Source organism: Acanthisitta chloris, unplaced genomic scaffold (assembly GCF_000695815.1).
Source record: "Acanthisitta chloris isolate BGI_N310 unplaced genomic scaffold, ASM69581v1 scaffold40835, whole genome shotgun sequence".
Taxonomy (NCBI): Eukaryota; Metazoa; Chordata; class Aves; order Passeriformes; family Acanthisittidae; genus Acanthisitta; species Acanthisitta chloris.
The window spans coordinates 546-15,497 of NW_008674992.1; the positions used below are offsets into that span (position 1 = coordinate 546).

General features: G+C 44.5%; 1 protein-coding gene across 1 annotated transcript in view; it reads left to right on the forward strand.

The window, feature by feature from the left end:
- Positions 1-851: 851 nt before the first annotated feature.
- Positions 852-14,952, forward strand: part of RAD54L (RAD54-like (S. cerevisiae)) — a gene marked incomplete at its 5' end in the record, with an annotated part of 17,796 nt that continues 3,695 nt past the window's right edge. The window contains 12 exons of the mRNA XM_009075529.1: positions 852-971; positions 1,793-1,853; positions 3,444-3,579; positions 4,340-4,409; positions 6,814-7,102; positions 7,548-7,672; positions 9,444-9,594; positions 11,547-11,673; positions 13,760-13,834; positions 14,249-14,379; positions 14,487-14,597; positions 14,741-14,864. Coding sequence (XP_009073777.1) covers positions 852-971; positions 1,793-1,853; positions 3,444-3,579; positions 4,340-4,409; positions 6,814-7,102; positions 7,548-7,672; positions 9,444-9,594; positions 11,547-11,673; positions 13,760-13,834; positions 14,249-14,379; positions 14,487-14,597; positions 14,741-14,864 — 1,520 coding nt within the window. The remainder of the gene's footprint in view (positions 972-1,792; positions 1,854-3,443; positions 3,580-4,339; positions 4,410-6,813; positions 7,103-7,547; positions 7,673-9,443; positions 9,595-11,546; positions 11,674-13,759; positions 13,835-14,248; positions 14,380-14,486; positions 14,598-14,740; positions 14,865-14,952) is intronic.

A 14,952-nucleotide genomic window follows, 5' to 3' on the forward strand; every position in this document is an offset into this window, starting at 1 on the left:
GGCAATGTTCAGAGCCAGGCTGGGTGAGACCTTGACCAGCCTGGTCTAGTGAGAGGTGTCCCTGCCCATGGCAGAGGGTAGGGACTAGATGATCTGTAAGGTCCATTTCAACCCCTACAGTTCTGTGATTGTGTACAGATGATGCTTCGTGATTATGAAGATACTTATCCCCGGGAAAGCTTCCCGGTGCTTTGTGGAAGGGTGGGTAACTGCATGACTAGGAACAGGTCAACCTTTAAGACAAAATAGAATGTTAAAATGTGGTGTTCTTTCTGTGCCACACAAGTCAGAGTCTCACCTAGTGTTTTCTGTGTCAAACCCATTCTATGCCAGCAGGTGGTTGGAGCCATGCCTCAGGCTGAAGAGGACTGTGTTAAATCATGAAACAGATCATTGACTTAGTTATTTTCATGCCTTTCTAAATGTTTGAAACATAGGTTTCAGCGTGAGGCCTTTCACCTGCATAACAACAGCTGCCACAGGAGCCTCTGGGGATTTTGATATAGTTTGTTCCATGCCGTTGACCCTTCTTCTTCTTAATTCTGCTTTTCTGGGGGGACAGGACAAATCTTAGCACGGACAAGATTTTACAGGTTAGCAAGTGGTAGTTATTTACTTAATTAGGAGACTATTTTAAGCTTCATGTACATTAAACTTCAGGGCACAGTGACCTTGGTGGTGTTGCTGGCTCAGTCCTTGGGCAGTGGGGGGGAGTGGTGGTTCTGTCTGCTCAGAGCTGCTCAGCTTGATTGTCTGCGTGGTTAGGTGCTTACCAAGTGTGACAGCAGTGCATCTTTCTTCTGGTCTCAGCAGATGCCCCTGAGTGGTTTTGTCGTGGCTCTGTTTTGCAGACTCGGAAGAGGCAGAAGCCTGTCAGTGAGACAGAGAGTGGAGAATGTTACAGGTCACCTTTCCGGAAACCGTTGGCTCAACTGACCAACAGACCTCACTGCCTGGACAGCAGTCAGCATGTAAGTAAGTGGGGGTTGCAGCTGGCACACCACAGCAGGTGGTGTGAGTATGGAGCTCATTCCTCAAGGAAGTCCAAGTGCTTTCATGACTTTCATCAGAGGTGTTATGGAAATACCACACACACACACAGTCTTTAGGAGAGGCCTTTTGCTTGCTCCAACCATTTAATGTTGAAGGAGGTGTGAGGAACCTTCTGTAGTGGAAATCCTGAATGAGAGAGTTGTGTGGGGCACAGGTGAAGGACAGTTGGACTCGATGACCTCAGAGGTATTTTCCAACCTTGATGATTCTGTGGCAATGCCCAGGGACATGCATAGCTTTCCACACAGGTGGGTCCAGTGCTATCTGCTTGCTTAGTTGTCCCTGGGCTTCCACTGCTGAAGACCACATCTTGGACTGGGTGGGTGCTTGTTGATCCAGCATGGATGTTCCTGCAATGGTAACCCAGCTTCTTTACAGGAAATGAGTTGCCTGACTGAATTACCAAGGCAGGGGGAAGCTATAACTTTTAAAGAAGTGTATAAAGCCAGTGGATTTAGGAAGATGGGAGTTCTGAAAAAATCAATTTCATGCATTAGAAAGCCCAAAGGAAAATAGTTTTGAAAAGCAGAGTTGGTGGAAGGAATTGTGCTGATTTATTACTTTCTTCCTTTTGGATATTCTTGAAAATAGTTGGAGCTGAGGCTTGAATAGATTAAATAGAGAGACTCTGAGCACTTGGCAGAATTGAATTGAGGTCTCAAAAAATGTCCTGGACTTGCCTTCTTGAGCAGTCTCTGATTTGAGACTTCTTAAACGTGTTTTCTTTTTGAATTCCTAGGAGGCTTTCATCCGCAGCATTTTGTCCAAGCCCTTCAAAGTCCCCATTCCAAATTACAAAGGTAAGATGAGGAGGTTTAAGGACTGTCTGTGTTGGCTGACTCGGGTAAAACAGATGATGCCTAGGCCTGTCAAATATATCTGCGGGGATTATTGTTATTTTTTGCACTGATGCATATGTTCCAGAAATCCTGACTTAATTTTGAAAGGAAAATACTGGCATATTAGCAAAGTCTTCATATTTCTTCCTAGTGTTTAGTTTGGATAATCCTACATTTCAGAATGGGATTTTGTAGTCTTACTGCTCTGTATTTGATGTGGTGCCAGGAGATTTTACACCCTATCACAAATACAAAAATGAGATGAATTCCAAGCCATGAAGGTTTACCACTGAAAGAATGATACCAACAGACAGAAGGCTGAGGTGAAGAAGATAGTATGTGCCAGTTTTCTTTCTACTTGGCTTGGTGTGTTGAGCCTCAAGGTGATCTTCAAAACAAGGCCGTTTTGAAGTTCAATGCCTCAGCTGGTTTGAATCAGTGAAACACAAGATCTCAGAAACAAATGGGCACGTTCGTGTCTTCTGCTTCCTCTTCACCCTCCAGCTGAAAAACTCGAATGCAAATTGACCAGTTTCACTCAAAGTTTAGTTATAAAAACATGTCTCTAAGCAGACACTGACTATGAAATGACAAGCCCCAAAAGAGTTTGTCAAAGTTAGCTTGTGGAAAAGCAGATTTGTCTGGAGGCTGAAACAGATCTCCTAACTGGGAAGACTGCTTACTGTGGCTGTTATCTTCCTCTCTTAATTGGGAAATGTGGCTGTTTCATGTGCTCGTTTCTTGGTGTGTGTGTGTGCTGTTGTCTCAGCTTGTGATACACTCCTGTTTTGCAAGGAGCTGTTTTTGCAAGCAGTGGGCAAATAGACTCTGTTTGAATTCTTTCCAAGCAAAATCAATCCTAGAAGCACAGTTGCCCAAGTTTTGATGGGTAAAGGGATTTCTGTATACGTTCTTGTTGTGTTCATCTCTGTTCCAAAACTGTAACATCGAAGTATAATACTAGGAAAAGGGACTCGTGCTTGGTTTCTGCTTTTCACAGAAATTGGCTCTAAAGCCAGATATCTACTATTGCTCAGCAGAGAGAAAATAAAACTCTAGAATAGGCAGTGGCATTATGATGTTAACTTTGATACTGTAGAACTTCATCACTTTTAAAGATCAATTCCTGACCTTGCATTAAAGACACAACTCTGGCTGAGTCTGGGTTAGGTGATCCCAAAAGAGGATTTGATCCAGTATACAATATATGTGGGAATGTATTTGTTGCACTGCTGAGGCATACATTCTGGAACCCTGCTTGGCTTTCAAAAACTGGAACAACCACCTCCGGGCAGGCAGTGCCACTGCTCCGTCTTTGCCTCTGTTCCTTCATTCTGTTCGTTCCTGCCGCAGAGCTTCCCGCTGTGTGCTGGCAGAGTGCTGCCAATGGCCCTGCTTAGGTTTGCTGCCTGTGCCAGCTGTGTGTGCATCTCCTCTCCAGCACCCAACTAATTCACTGTTCCTAAATGTAATCAGACACTTCTGCAAGGCTCTCTCTGCTTTCTTTCAGGAAGATGATGTTCTTTGAGTTGTGCCTTTGTTTGCTTCCAGGGCCCCTGGGCTTGCGTTCGCTAGGAATCAAGCGGGCAGGAGTGAGGAGTCCTCTCCATGACCCGTTTGAGGAAGGAGCTCTGGTTCTGTATGAGCCCCCGGTGCTGAGTGCCCATGACCAGCTGAAAATAGACAAGTGAGTCATCACCTGGCACAAATACTCCAGCTCTGACCTCCTTCTGAGTGTAGGTTTATGTGCTTTTCTCCCAAACGTGTTTGAGCTGGGGTCTGAACATCAGGGGAATTTTGGTTTCCAAGTATTCTACCTCTGAACTGATTCAGGTATGGTAGCAATCAAAGAAGGAATGTACCCATGCTGGATTGTTTGCGTTCTTCCACAGACTGTTTCATCTCCCACGTATCAAAAATTCCAACCTGTTGCAGGGAATGAGCATGTACTCATGGAGAAGCTGCTTAGAAAATCTTATGGCTTAGTTATTAGTCAGGAAACATCATCATCTAAGGACAAGCAAAGGGAGATGACTGACAGTCAAATGTGAAGCTGCCTAATGTTTTTTATTTTGAAGTAGTTTCTCTTTTGCTTAAAAGGGCTGTCACCTAGATCTTCATGGACAGAGGCGGGGGTTTCTCTCTCCAGTAATGCAGTTACAATATTGTTATCAAAACAAGAAAAATAATGACTTTTAACTGTGTTTCTGAACCACATTCTGCCCTTGTTTTAACCACAGCCCACATACATGATTTCACTGATGTATTAGACTGTGTAGCTGTGACTTCATTCTCAAAACTAAATTAATCCAACTTTCTTGTTGGCAGTCTCTTCTCTTGTGCCTCTGGGGAGTCCTCAGAATAGCAGTGAGATTTAACAAAACCTAAACATACGCTGTGCCGAGTTCATTAATCACACTGTCTTCTTCCTTGACTGCCTTCTGCAGAGACAAAGCACCTGTCCATGTTGTAGTGGATCCTGTCCTCAGCCGTGTGTTACGGCCCCATCAGAGAGAAGTAAGTTTTCCATCGGGACCTGAGGGTGTGGTTAGAGGATTTGGTGCATCTCAGAAAGCTGCAGTTTATCTGCTGAAATTGTTACAGGTTTACATAGACCTCACAAACTAACAGTCCGTGACAGTCTAACAGACTCTAATCAGTTGCAAATGCAAAGTGAAACTTGTTTTCACTATCCTCTCAGAGACCTGAATGCTGCCAGTATTCTCTGTCCCACGTTAAGTAAGAGGATGTGCTGATAGTATTGCAACAGTCCTGTTTGTCCTTAAAAATGTGGAAATTTACTGCTTTCTTGTGGGTAAGAACTTTCTCTTCTCTTGCCTCTGAGCTGGGAGGGTCAGAGCACTCCCAGACCAAACACGATGGTGCCTAATGCACAGGAATGTTCTCTGTGGGGCTGTAGATCAGGTCAGCTGGTAGTGGAAACTGGAGTTTCTGTGACCATCATGCACAGGTCTAGGAAAGCACATTGGCCAATGATTGTGTGACCTTAGGAAAAGACCAGATTCTGCAGGGAGATGGGATCTTGCACAGTCAGGGCTGAAAGTCCTGCCTTTACTTGCCTTGAAGTCTGGAGATGTAGCTCTGCTGAGTGGGATTAAGTGTGGAAGGTGGTGGGATATAGTTGCAATGAATTATGTTACAGCCCAATCTTAGTCAGGCAGGGCAGGCTGTCCACTACGATGTTTTGTTGCTCAGTAGAACTAATTGGATCTGCAGCCTCTGAGCCTGGAAACACTGAAGCACTTCTTTCTGATACCATGATTCCCAGCACATTGTGCAGTCGGTTCCTGCTGCAGTGTGTTTTATTCCAAAGCTGCACTTTGTAGGTGTGAGCCATCCATGATCCACACAGACTTGGAATTTGAATGTGAAGAGTGCCCAAGAATATTTTATGTTGTAAATATGCACAGTATCATAATATCACAGCAGTGAGTACAGATCTCCAAATATCTAATGGAGGTATCTGGACAGTTTGAAGTTCATCCCAGATGCAGTAAGTATATTATCATTTAAGCCTGAAGGCAGCACAGATGGAAGCTGTAATTCCTGATCTTGCAGCCTAAGCAGGTCAAGCTGGATGTGTCCCTGCATGGGAGATCTTCAGATGGCTCTTAGAGCTTGTACTTACATCTCAGAGCTGGTACTGAACCTGTGGCCCAATGTAGTGCTCATCTCTGGCTATATAGCTGGAGGTGCTCTGGTTTTGGGTAAACTACTACTCACTGGTGTTTTGTCAGTAATCAAAGTTACACTGGTGTCTTAGGCACACTGTTTTTTGGCAGATACAGCAGTTTCCATTCTAGTCTGACTAGTAAGTCTCTGCCTGCTAAAATTCCTATGCTGCTTTATTCAGGTGATGCTCCACTCCAGCTGTGTTGTGATTTTTTGCCTAGTTGCTGGAAGGTTACCCAACTGGTTCTGCAGCCAAATGCACTCTTGTAGTCAGTAATGTGTTTGTTAATTGTTCAAACTGGCTTAAATACATTTCATTAACCTGTTGGTAAGGGCCTAAGAAAGAAGGAAATGGACTTGAAAATGCAAGTGAAGGTGCTCCATCTTCCAGTCCTGAGGAGTGGAGTACAAGGGGGAGTGAATCCATGCAGGTGTGTTTAGGTTGTGTCCCTCACTCCCTGCTCTGTTGACACAATGCAGGGAGCTTGTAGTTCCCAGCACAATGCCCTGGTTTTCTCTGACTCTCTTATCATCACATGGTAGAGGAACAGTTTGCAGACTGTCTCTTTTTTTTTTTTTCCCTCCTTTTATCTGTCTCAAAGTGATGTGTCAGAGCCTAATGCAGGGCTGAGCTCTTCTCCCACCATGTGACGTAGGTTATAACCTCAGCCCTGTGTCTTCTCTAATGCTAAATCTGCTTTGGAACTTGAGCCCTCAGGTGAGTCATTGTGCTTCTAGGCAGAAGTGATGAGGGCTGCTCAATGTATTCTGGGAATTAATCAGGCACCAGAAACAATTCTGCTCACTCTATGATTCTGTGTTTTCAAAATTACCTAATTGGGTAGTGTAAAGATGATTAACCTCTTTGAAATGATCAGTGCTTGTTAGTTCATGGCCTGGGCCTATCTAATGCAGTCAAGGGTAGAAATTTATGGCAATTCATGTCAGGAAGCTAGTTATAATTGTACAGTTAAAATGTAGTAAGATTTCATGCATGTTATGAGGCAAATGTAGGCACCAGTAAAGTTGCTCCAACCCAGATGTGGCTGCATTTTATCTGTGTCTCAGGTGATTTCCCTCTGTCTCATTAGAGCACTGCACGTCCCCAGGGTTGTGTGTGCTACACAGATTTGATGTTTGTTGTAGTATCAGTCCTGTGCATGGTGGTAATGAAGTTGTCGTTCTGCTGATGTTCCCATCCTGCTCTGAGAGAAGATTTTTTTGACAGGGAGTGAAATTCCTCTGGGACTGTGTGATGAGCCGACGGATCCCTGGGAGTCATGGCTGCATCATGGCAGATGAAATGGGGCTGGGCAAAACTCTGCAGTGCATCACACTCATGTGGACACTTCTCCGGCAAAGTCCGGACTGCAAACCTGAAATCGAGAAAGCCATGGTGGTGTCTCCCTCCAGCCTGGTGAGAAACTGGTACAATGAAGTAGAGAAATGGCTGGGGGGCAGGATCCAGCCATTGGCCATTGATGGAGGCTCCAAAGAAGAGATTGACCGTAAACTAGGTACAGAAGTATTTGCAAACTCTGTGTTTGGCTCATTTATGTCGAAATCTTGCATTGGAAGAAGCTCACAGCAGCTGATGTGAACGTCTCTGAGCTGCCAGTAGAGCTCTGTAGACTGATGAAAGTCTCTCCACTGACATGTTTAGATCAGGCTTTTGCATGTTTGGGAATAATCCCAATCCAGTCATGTGTTAAAATTAGGGCAGTCCCAGTGCCTCTACTTTGTTCCAGCCAGAAGGCAGGAAAAGAGGTGGGAGAGGAATGGAACTGGGGACAGCTGTGGGATAAGGAGGATGGGTATACATGTGTGGAAGGGATGTTGCACAGTAGTTGAAACAGACATGTTTTCCTAGATTTCTTAAGGCAAAAGTTTCTGCTATTTGATTCCTGTTCTATTAGTTTATCTTATCCTTCTTTTTATTCATTTTATCCCTTTCAACTACAGTTGGCTTTATGAACCAGCGTGGCCTGCGAGTGCCTTCACCCATCCTGATCATCTCCTATGAGACCTTCCGACTCCACGCTGAGGTGTTACAGAAGGGCAGTGTTGGGCTGGTCATATGTGACGAGGTACAGGGGCGTCTTTAAGGAGAATCCGTTCCTGGTATTTTCATGAGATCTGGGTGAATCTGGATCTGCTTTTTTAAAAGTGGGTAGGAGACCGGGGAAACGAGGCTTAGCTGTGGACAGCAGCCATTCTGGGGTTTGAGAGGCTCTAAGTAACCAGGTCAATTATACTGGGTGAGCCTGAACAAGACGTGGTGTCATGAGCCAAGATATGAGGAAAATCCGGTTAGTGGTAACTGGCCACTTTGTAGGTTCCTGGCAGGGTGGGAGCACCTACTAGGGCCCCCTCAGTGTGAAATATGTAGCAGGAAGGAGGTCCACTGCCTGTCTCTGGCTCTGTTGGGATGGTAGTGCCCTGGCTCACTGTCCGGTTTTGCATCTGTTTGTGTATGTCTTTGCTAAAGAGAGAAGTGCTTTCTGTTTGGCTTGGCCTTATGAGAACATAACCCAGTGATTTTTTTTCACTCGGCTCTGTTTAGAGCAAGAGGTTGGACTAGAGACACCTAAGGTCTCTCCCAACCTAAATAATTCTGTGATTCAGCCTGCTCTTGTGTGTAGTGTTGGCTGCTGTCAGCCATTTTATCTGGCCATCTTATTCTGGGCTTGTAGGGGAGTCTGAAGGGCACTCCCATGGCAGGACCTTCTTTCCCTCTCTGTAATGTTGTGCCTGGGGCAGAGGTAGGAGAGCTGAGTGAGGAATTACCTTGTGCTGTTTGTTCAAGAGGAGGCAGAGCTGGCTTGATTGCCAACTCGCTGACTGCTGGATCAAGCTTTGCCAAGCCTGTGTTGTCAAGCTCTGCTTTCATGTGGCCGAAATTGAGTTGTTTTTTCATTTATCGTTGCCCATGTGTGGTTATTGGTAGTGAGAGCCAGAGACATTTTGAAGGACAAAATGAAACAAATGTTCTCTGCCTCCTTGAAACGATCAAGCTGAGGCGACTGTTGAGGTGTGCAGTGCTGCGGGATAGAAGGGATTTGTTAAAGAGCTGTGCCACCCAGTGGTTTGGATCTGTAGTGGCTAGAACAGTGAGAGGCTTGCAAAGGACGAGTGCAACTCCAGTACATCTTTTATCTACCGAGTCCCTGACTGCCCACGCCTCTCAGTGCTCCTGGGATGAGGCCAGCAGCTGGGGAGGATGGGAATGCACATCCTTGGCCTTGTCTCTTCTGTACGTTCCCAGTAAGTACTCATCTCTGCTGTGGTCTGGCACTTGTGAAAAGCATCTTATCACTTGTGCTTTGTCCTGCATAGCATTCAAATGCTAATAAAGTAACTTTTCCCAGGCATGAGAATGGGGCCCGCATTCAGATTAGCCCTATAAGAGATGCAGAATCTCTTTTTATTAGTATGTAAAGGTCTGGCAATTCTGAATATAGGTGGCCTGAATGCCTTGTGATCTTGACCTTGGGTGAAACAATGTTACTGGTCCAGAGTGTAGTTCCTGTCACTGATAGCTGAAAACATCCCTATCTTTCAACAGGAAACAGTTCTTACATTTAGACCATATGGTGGTGTTTATTTTCATGGTATTTTAATTTCTTGCCTGGATATGGCTTGGATATTGCTGGTATGGGAAACTTGGCTTCAGGTTTTCCACCAGATTCTTGCCTTCGAAAAAAGTGTGGCACAACACTTACTCCACAACCAGGAATGGGAAAAGTGAGATGCCTTGTCGGAGACACAGTGTATCAGTATTGATGAGGCTGTCCAAGCTGATTCCCAACAGGGTCACTGGATTTATCATCTTCATTCCTTTTTTGTGTTCTTTTAAAGGGCCATAGGTTGAAGAACTCTGAAAACCAAACATACCAGGCTCTCAACAGCTTAAACACACCTCGACGAGTCCTGATCTCAGGCACCCCCATTCAGAACGACCTGCTTGAGTATTTCAGCCTGGTGCACTTCGTCAATTCAGGCATCCTTGGTAAGAGGTGAATGTGTGAGAGATGTGAGGGAGGGGAAGTTGCTGTCCAGGCCGCTCCCAGCTGCCAGTGCCAGCAAAAGCAACAACCAGTACATTAGTGAGAGGAAAGATCATGGCAGGGAGCTTGGAATTAGGTGATCTTTAGGGTCCCTTCCTACCCAAACAGTCATATGATCCTATGAGACTTAATTCTCTTTCAGTTTGTAACCAGAAAGTGTAGATCAGGGTCCCCTGTTGTAGAGGCTCTCTTTCATCAGAGCTCTGTTTCAGGAAGATTGTAATTTAAAGTATGCCAGTGTAACAGGTATTTTGGAAGGGGAATCAATTCAGGTAAAATGAATATATGAACCTGAGTACTACATGACTAATTTTGAGTACCTATAATGGCCAGTCAAAATGTCCACATAGACTAGGAGTTTCTCTGACAATAAGCCTTTGGAGATACCACGGGAGTTGCTGGACAGGAAGGTCCAGCTCATAATGGAACTTCCCACAACACTCCCAGGCTATAGCAAATTCAGAAATTTAAGCGAGGAATGATGTCTTTGTGGGAGAAAGGCTCTGTGGAGAGGAGGGTTTGATGTAACATGCTCTCTGCAATGAGTGAGGCAGAGAGGCAGCCTGGGACATAGCTTTTTCCTGCTCTCTCTCTCTCATCCCCATCTGGCACAGGAGGTTGAAGTGACTGATGCAAAGTGGAATGGTGTATCTTGTGGGAGAGTAAAAAAGCCCCAGTTTCTGGCAGTCTGCCATCCCAGTTTCAGATACTCTGAGAGAAGGTTGAGGGTGATGTCTAGCACTGGAGTCAAGACTGCTCTTGTCTTTTAAAGCAAAGGAGGCCTATGATTATGGGGTTAATTTCATCTGAGATAGAAAAGAGTCTGGAGGAGAGCTGCTGATTAATGTGAGTTTGCAGGATCAAACACCTACAACTACTGGTAGCAGACTGAAGTCTTCTGTCTCTATCTCCTGTGCTCTGCTTAGGTCTGCAAGCTCTGTTTTCATTTTAAAAGCAGAGTTGTCTTTGCATCCTCTCCTGCGTCACTGGGAGTAGGTCTACTACTTTCCAGTGTGGAACAGCTTGTCTTTGTCAAGAGTGGTCTTCTTTCTGCCAAGGAATTAAAATAAACCAATCTGTAAATCATTTCTTTGTTGCTGTAACTCGTCACCCGTGGTAGTCTCAGGTTGTTGGACATCCAGTCCAAGAGGCTTCTCATTAATTCTAGTGCATGCACAACTCTAGTTAAACACAGTTCATCAGGTTCTTAGTCTTGCAAGCAGCATTTGGGCTGTAGCTTTTTCTGCTCAGCTGTTCTGCCCCCAGGATTTCTCAAGGAAAGGATGGGATGGAGTAGTAGAAATTCCATGTCTACTTTTTCCATGTGCTTCAATTTTGGGCAGTTATTAGAGGGAGCTGGTGTGATTTACCTGCCACCCTTGACCTGTACTTTGGGTGAGATTAGTCTCCCTGTACTTCCATTTCGTTCTTTGAGATGAGGTTAATACTGTACCTGCTGCTGCAAAGCTGCATGTACACAGCAGTCCTTTTCCCCACTTCCAGCCTGTGACCAGTAATAAGCAACTGATTACAGGTAATTTTGGAGCAGGCACACATAATGCCTGTGCTGTTGTTTGCAAGGACAAAATCTGGGAGTAAAAGTATAGCTGGAATGTGAACAAAAACAGTACATGTCTGACTGGACTCAAGTGTAACTAAAATGGTGTGACCTCTGGCTGTGCACTGCTCTTGGACTACAAAGTGATTTTCTGTTATACTGATTTGCCTTGTTTGAGTCTTTCCTGGCTAGAAAGAAAAACAAATCATGTGGATGGGGTGAGGGTTTGTTTTATGTGCTGGGCTCTGTGCTTGGGATGTGGTACCTGGGGCTGTGGGATACTGATCAAAGGTTATTTGGTATTAGTTGTCACCTTTTCACTTCTGTTTTGTACAGGAACTGCACAGGAATTCAAAAGACATTTTGAACTTCCCATCTTGAAAGGCAGAGATGCGGATGCAAGTGAAGCTGAGCGACACAAAGGAGAAGAGAGGCTTAAAGAGCTCATCAGTATTGTGAACAGGTGAACTTCATCCCTCTTCTCTTTGCAGAGCTTTTGCATAAACCCTTTGCATAAGCCCTGCTATCTTTCCAAATTACAGTTGTAGCTGTAATGAGTTCTCTTGCCAGTTACGTCTATTCAGCAAGTGATTGTGCAAGTGTTTATTGCCTAAGAAATCTACACAGCATGTAGCTTTAGTGCAAAAAATGGCACTTTGACATGGCACAGTCATCTGCAGTCACCCTCAAGCAAGTGTAGTAAGGTACTGAATCATGATTTGACTCTTTCTGTTTCTGTTTTCTCCTGGGATCTGAATAATTAGGCGGAATCCTTTTTCATTTGTTTTAACATAACTACAAGTGCAGCCTGGGTCAGTCTGGAGATCCATCCAGCCCAAATGTTAAGTTGAAGAGAGTGTAAGGAATGTCACTCGGTTCTGCTGCTGAGCACCCCAGTCACAAAAGAGTCCAGCTTACACTTTGTTGTGTTGGCTCTGTAGGTATGTAAGATAGACTACTAGTGTCAGAGATGGACTTTGGATCCCTAAGAAGCACATCTGTGATGTAAAATGCTTATTTATTTTAGGTTGATTTTTGGTGTTTGTTTAAACCTGTTTTCTCTTCATGAATACAACCAATTTATCCGCATCTGCTGGCAATTGCTTGACTCTCTCTAAGAACTCTTGCTAGAAAAGACTTAATTCTCAACATTGCTGGTGTTTTCAGTTCTTTTTCTGATTTCTTTTTTGTGTGTGTGAGTTTGTTTTGTGTTTGTTTTGGGTTTTTTAATATGATCTTTTGCAACCGTCACAAATACAATCCTGCAGTTCACTGTCATGGTAAATGTAACTTGACACCAAGTATAGTCTCTCTATAGAGACAGGACTGACCTTGACTCAGATCAGCTTGCAGAATCCTAAGAAAAAGGAAAGGTTGGGAGAAGGACTTACTCCTTCTTGAGGTGCATTTATTTATTTTTATAGTTGATGGAAAAGGGGTGTAAAAGTGTGTTCAGGAATGCTTGTGCTTGGCTCTGTTGAGGTCTCTGTCCTTTATTGTGCAGTGGTCATGATACACAAATAGGGAAGATAAAGCATGCAGGTAGCAGATGAATCTGTTGAATTTGGTAAGAATTGCAGATGGGACGGTGATGACATGTGGAATCATAGTTATAAGGCTAGGAGGGTCCTGGAGAAGGCATCTTATCCATTTTGCTGACCTAAGGTAGAAGGTTTTAGACCTAAACCATCTCTTGCTTAACCCCCACCCAGTAATGAAGACCTTGCAATTTCCTAGGACACCTTTTCCAGGGCATTGCTGTCTTTGCAGTTAGAAAATGCTCTTAATGTGTAACATAAATCTTCCTTACTGCAGTGTAAGCCTATTACTTTTCATCCTGCTGCTTATGGGTTCGGAGACCAGATTATTCCTTTATTTTCCAGCCTTTGACAGATTTTAGGGCTGTCATATATCCCTGCTGTCTTTCTTCTATGGGTTTTGTAACATATTTTTGATGTTTCCTGGCAGAACTGGGTTTCTGCACCTCTTATGCTGGTTGCTTGGTTCAGCACTTTTTCTAGTCCATCCCACCTTTCCTAAAGTATGGTAGAACTGCTCCATGGGAGACTTCCAGAGCCCCAAAGTGTATGCACTTTGCTGAAATCTTGGGCCAGGCAATGAGCCCATTTTGGCTGAGAATAGCTACCAAGTGTGGAGCTGCCTGCTTGTCCTTTGGGTTATGTCCACAGCGTGTGGTGGTTAATTCCTGTCCTTGTCTGCTGTCTGTTTCAGCTCAAATTGTGAATGGTGTTGGTACTCTGAGGGAGAGCACAATTTCTCTTGTAAGTGACTGAGCCCTGTTAGGTGAAATCATGCCTGATCCCTCCAAATCTCATGAACTACATTTAGAAGGCTCACCAAGACAGTGGGTTACATTGGGCTCTGCAGCATGGCTTCATGTGCATGGTGTGTGTCTGGCCTTTGCCATGTGTTGGACTGTCACAGACCTTCAGAGATATAAAAGGGACTTTAACCACATGAGAAATAATAGTGATAAGACAAGGTTTTGATGTCATCCAAGCATCTGATCTTAATTTCCCTCCCTGCAGGTGTTTAATTCGAAGAACTTCAGACATCCTGTCCAAATACCTACCAGTGAAGATTGAACAGGTGGTCTGCTGCAGGTACCAAAAAAGCATGCACTCTGCCTGGGAGCAACAGAAAGGGCTAAAAAGTTGCAAAAAGCCCTTCAGTTTTTGTGACTTCTTCCCTCTAGGAATGATGTTGTAGCCATGGGTCATCTGTTGCTTTTCTTCCTGAAGCTGGGATGGACAACCCGCAACTGGTGGTTCTGCCAGCCAGCTGGTGTGCTCTGGGCACGTGTAGAGCAGAGCCTTGGGCCATGCAGAATCTCTGCAAGCTTCTCTTCCAGCTCTGAGCTGAGATAGCAATGTTCTACCAACAGCCTTGGAGGCTGTTGTAGGCTGTCTGTGCTGTACCTAAAATAATTGAGCTGAAAGGAATGCACTGCATAGATGGAGCAGGATGGATTTTGATTTGGGTTATGCTGAGACTGCAGAGCTCTTGTTCTGTTTCAGACTGACACCTCTGCAGGCTGAGCTGTACAAGAACTTCCTGAAGCAAGCCAAGCCAGTGGAGGAGCTGAAGGAGGGCAAAATCAGTGTGTCATCTCTCTCTTCCATCACCTCCTTGAAGAAGCTCTGTAATCGTGAGTTGTTTCATTCATATAATGGCTTTGGGTTTTGCAGTGTTGGTGGGGATTTTTGGGGTCACCTTTGTGAATTCCACAGTCTCTGAGCTCTGTTTATTCTCCAGACCCTGCTCTTATCCATGATAAATGTGTGGAAGAGGAAGAAGGATTTATGGGAGCCCTGGACTTGTTCCCTGCTGGCTACAGCACCAAATCTGTGGAGCCGCAGCTTTCAGGTACTGTAGAACTCGACAGTACGGATATGCTGCCTAACACACACAACCATGAGACTGTATTTAACATCTTATCAAGTGTTCTTCCAAGGCCTGGAATTTGGGAAGTTCTGCTCTAGCTTTTTCTTTCTTTCTTTTTTATCCAGGAAAGATGCTGGTTTTGGATTACATCCTTGCTGTTACCAAAAGCACCAGCAATGACAAAGTGGTTTTAGTGTCTAACTACACTCAGACACTGGATCTATTTGAAAAGCTCTGCAGGAGCAGAAGGTTTGTCTTTAGGTTTCATTTGTTTAATCCTGCAAGACTGTACTTGCAGCTTAGGCTGTAAAAGGACTGGCTATTTCTACACTTTGTA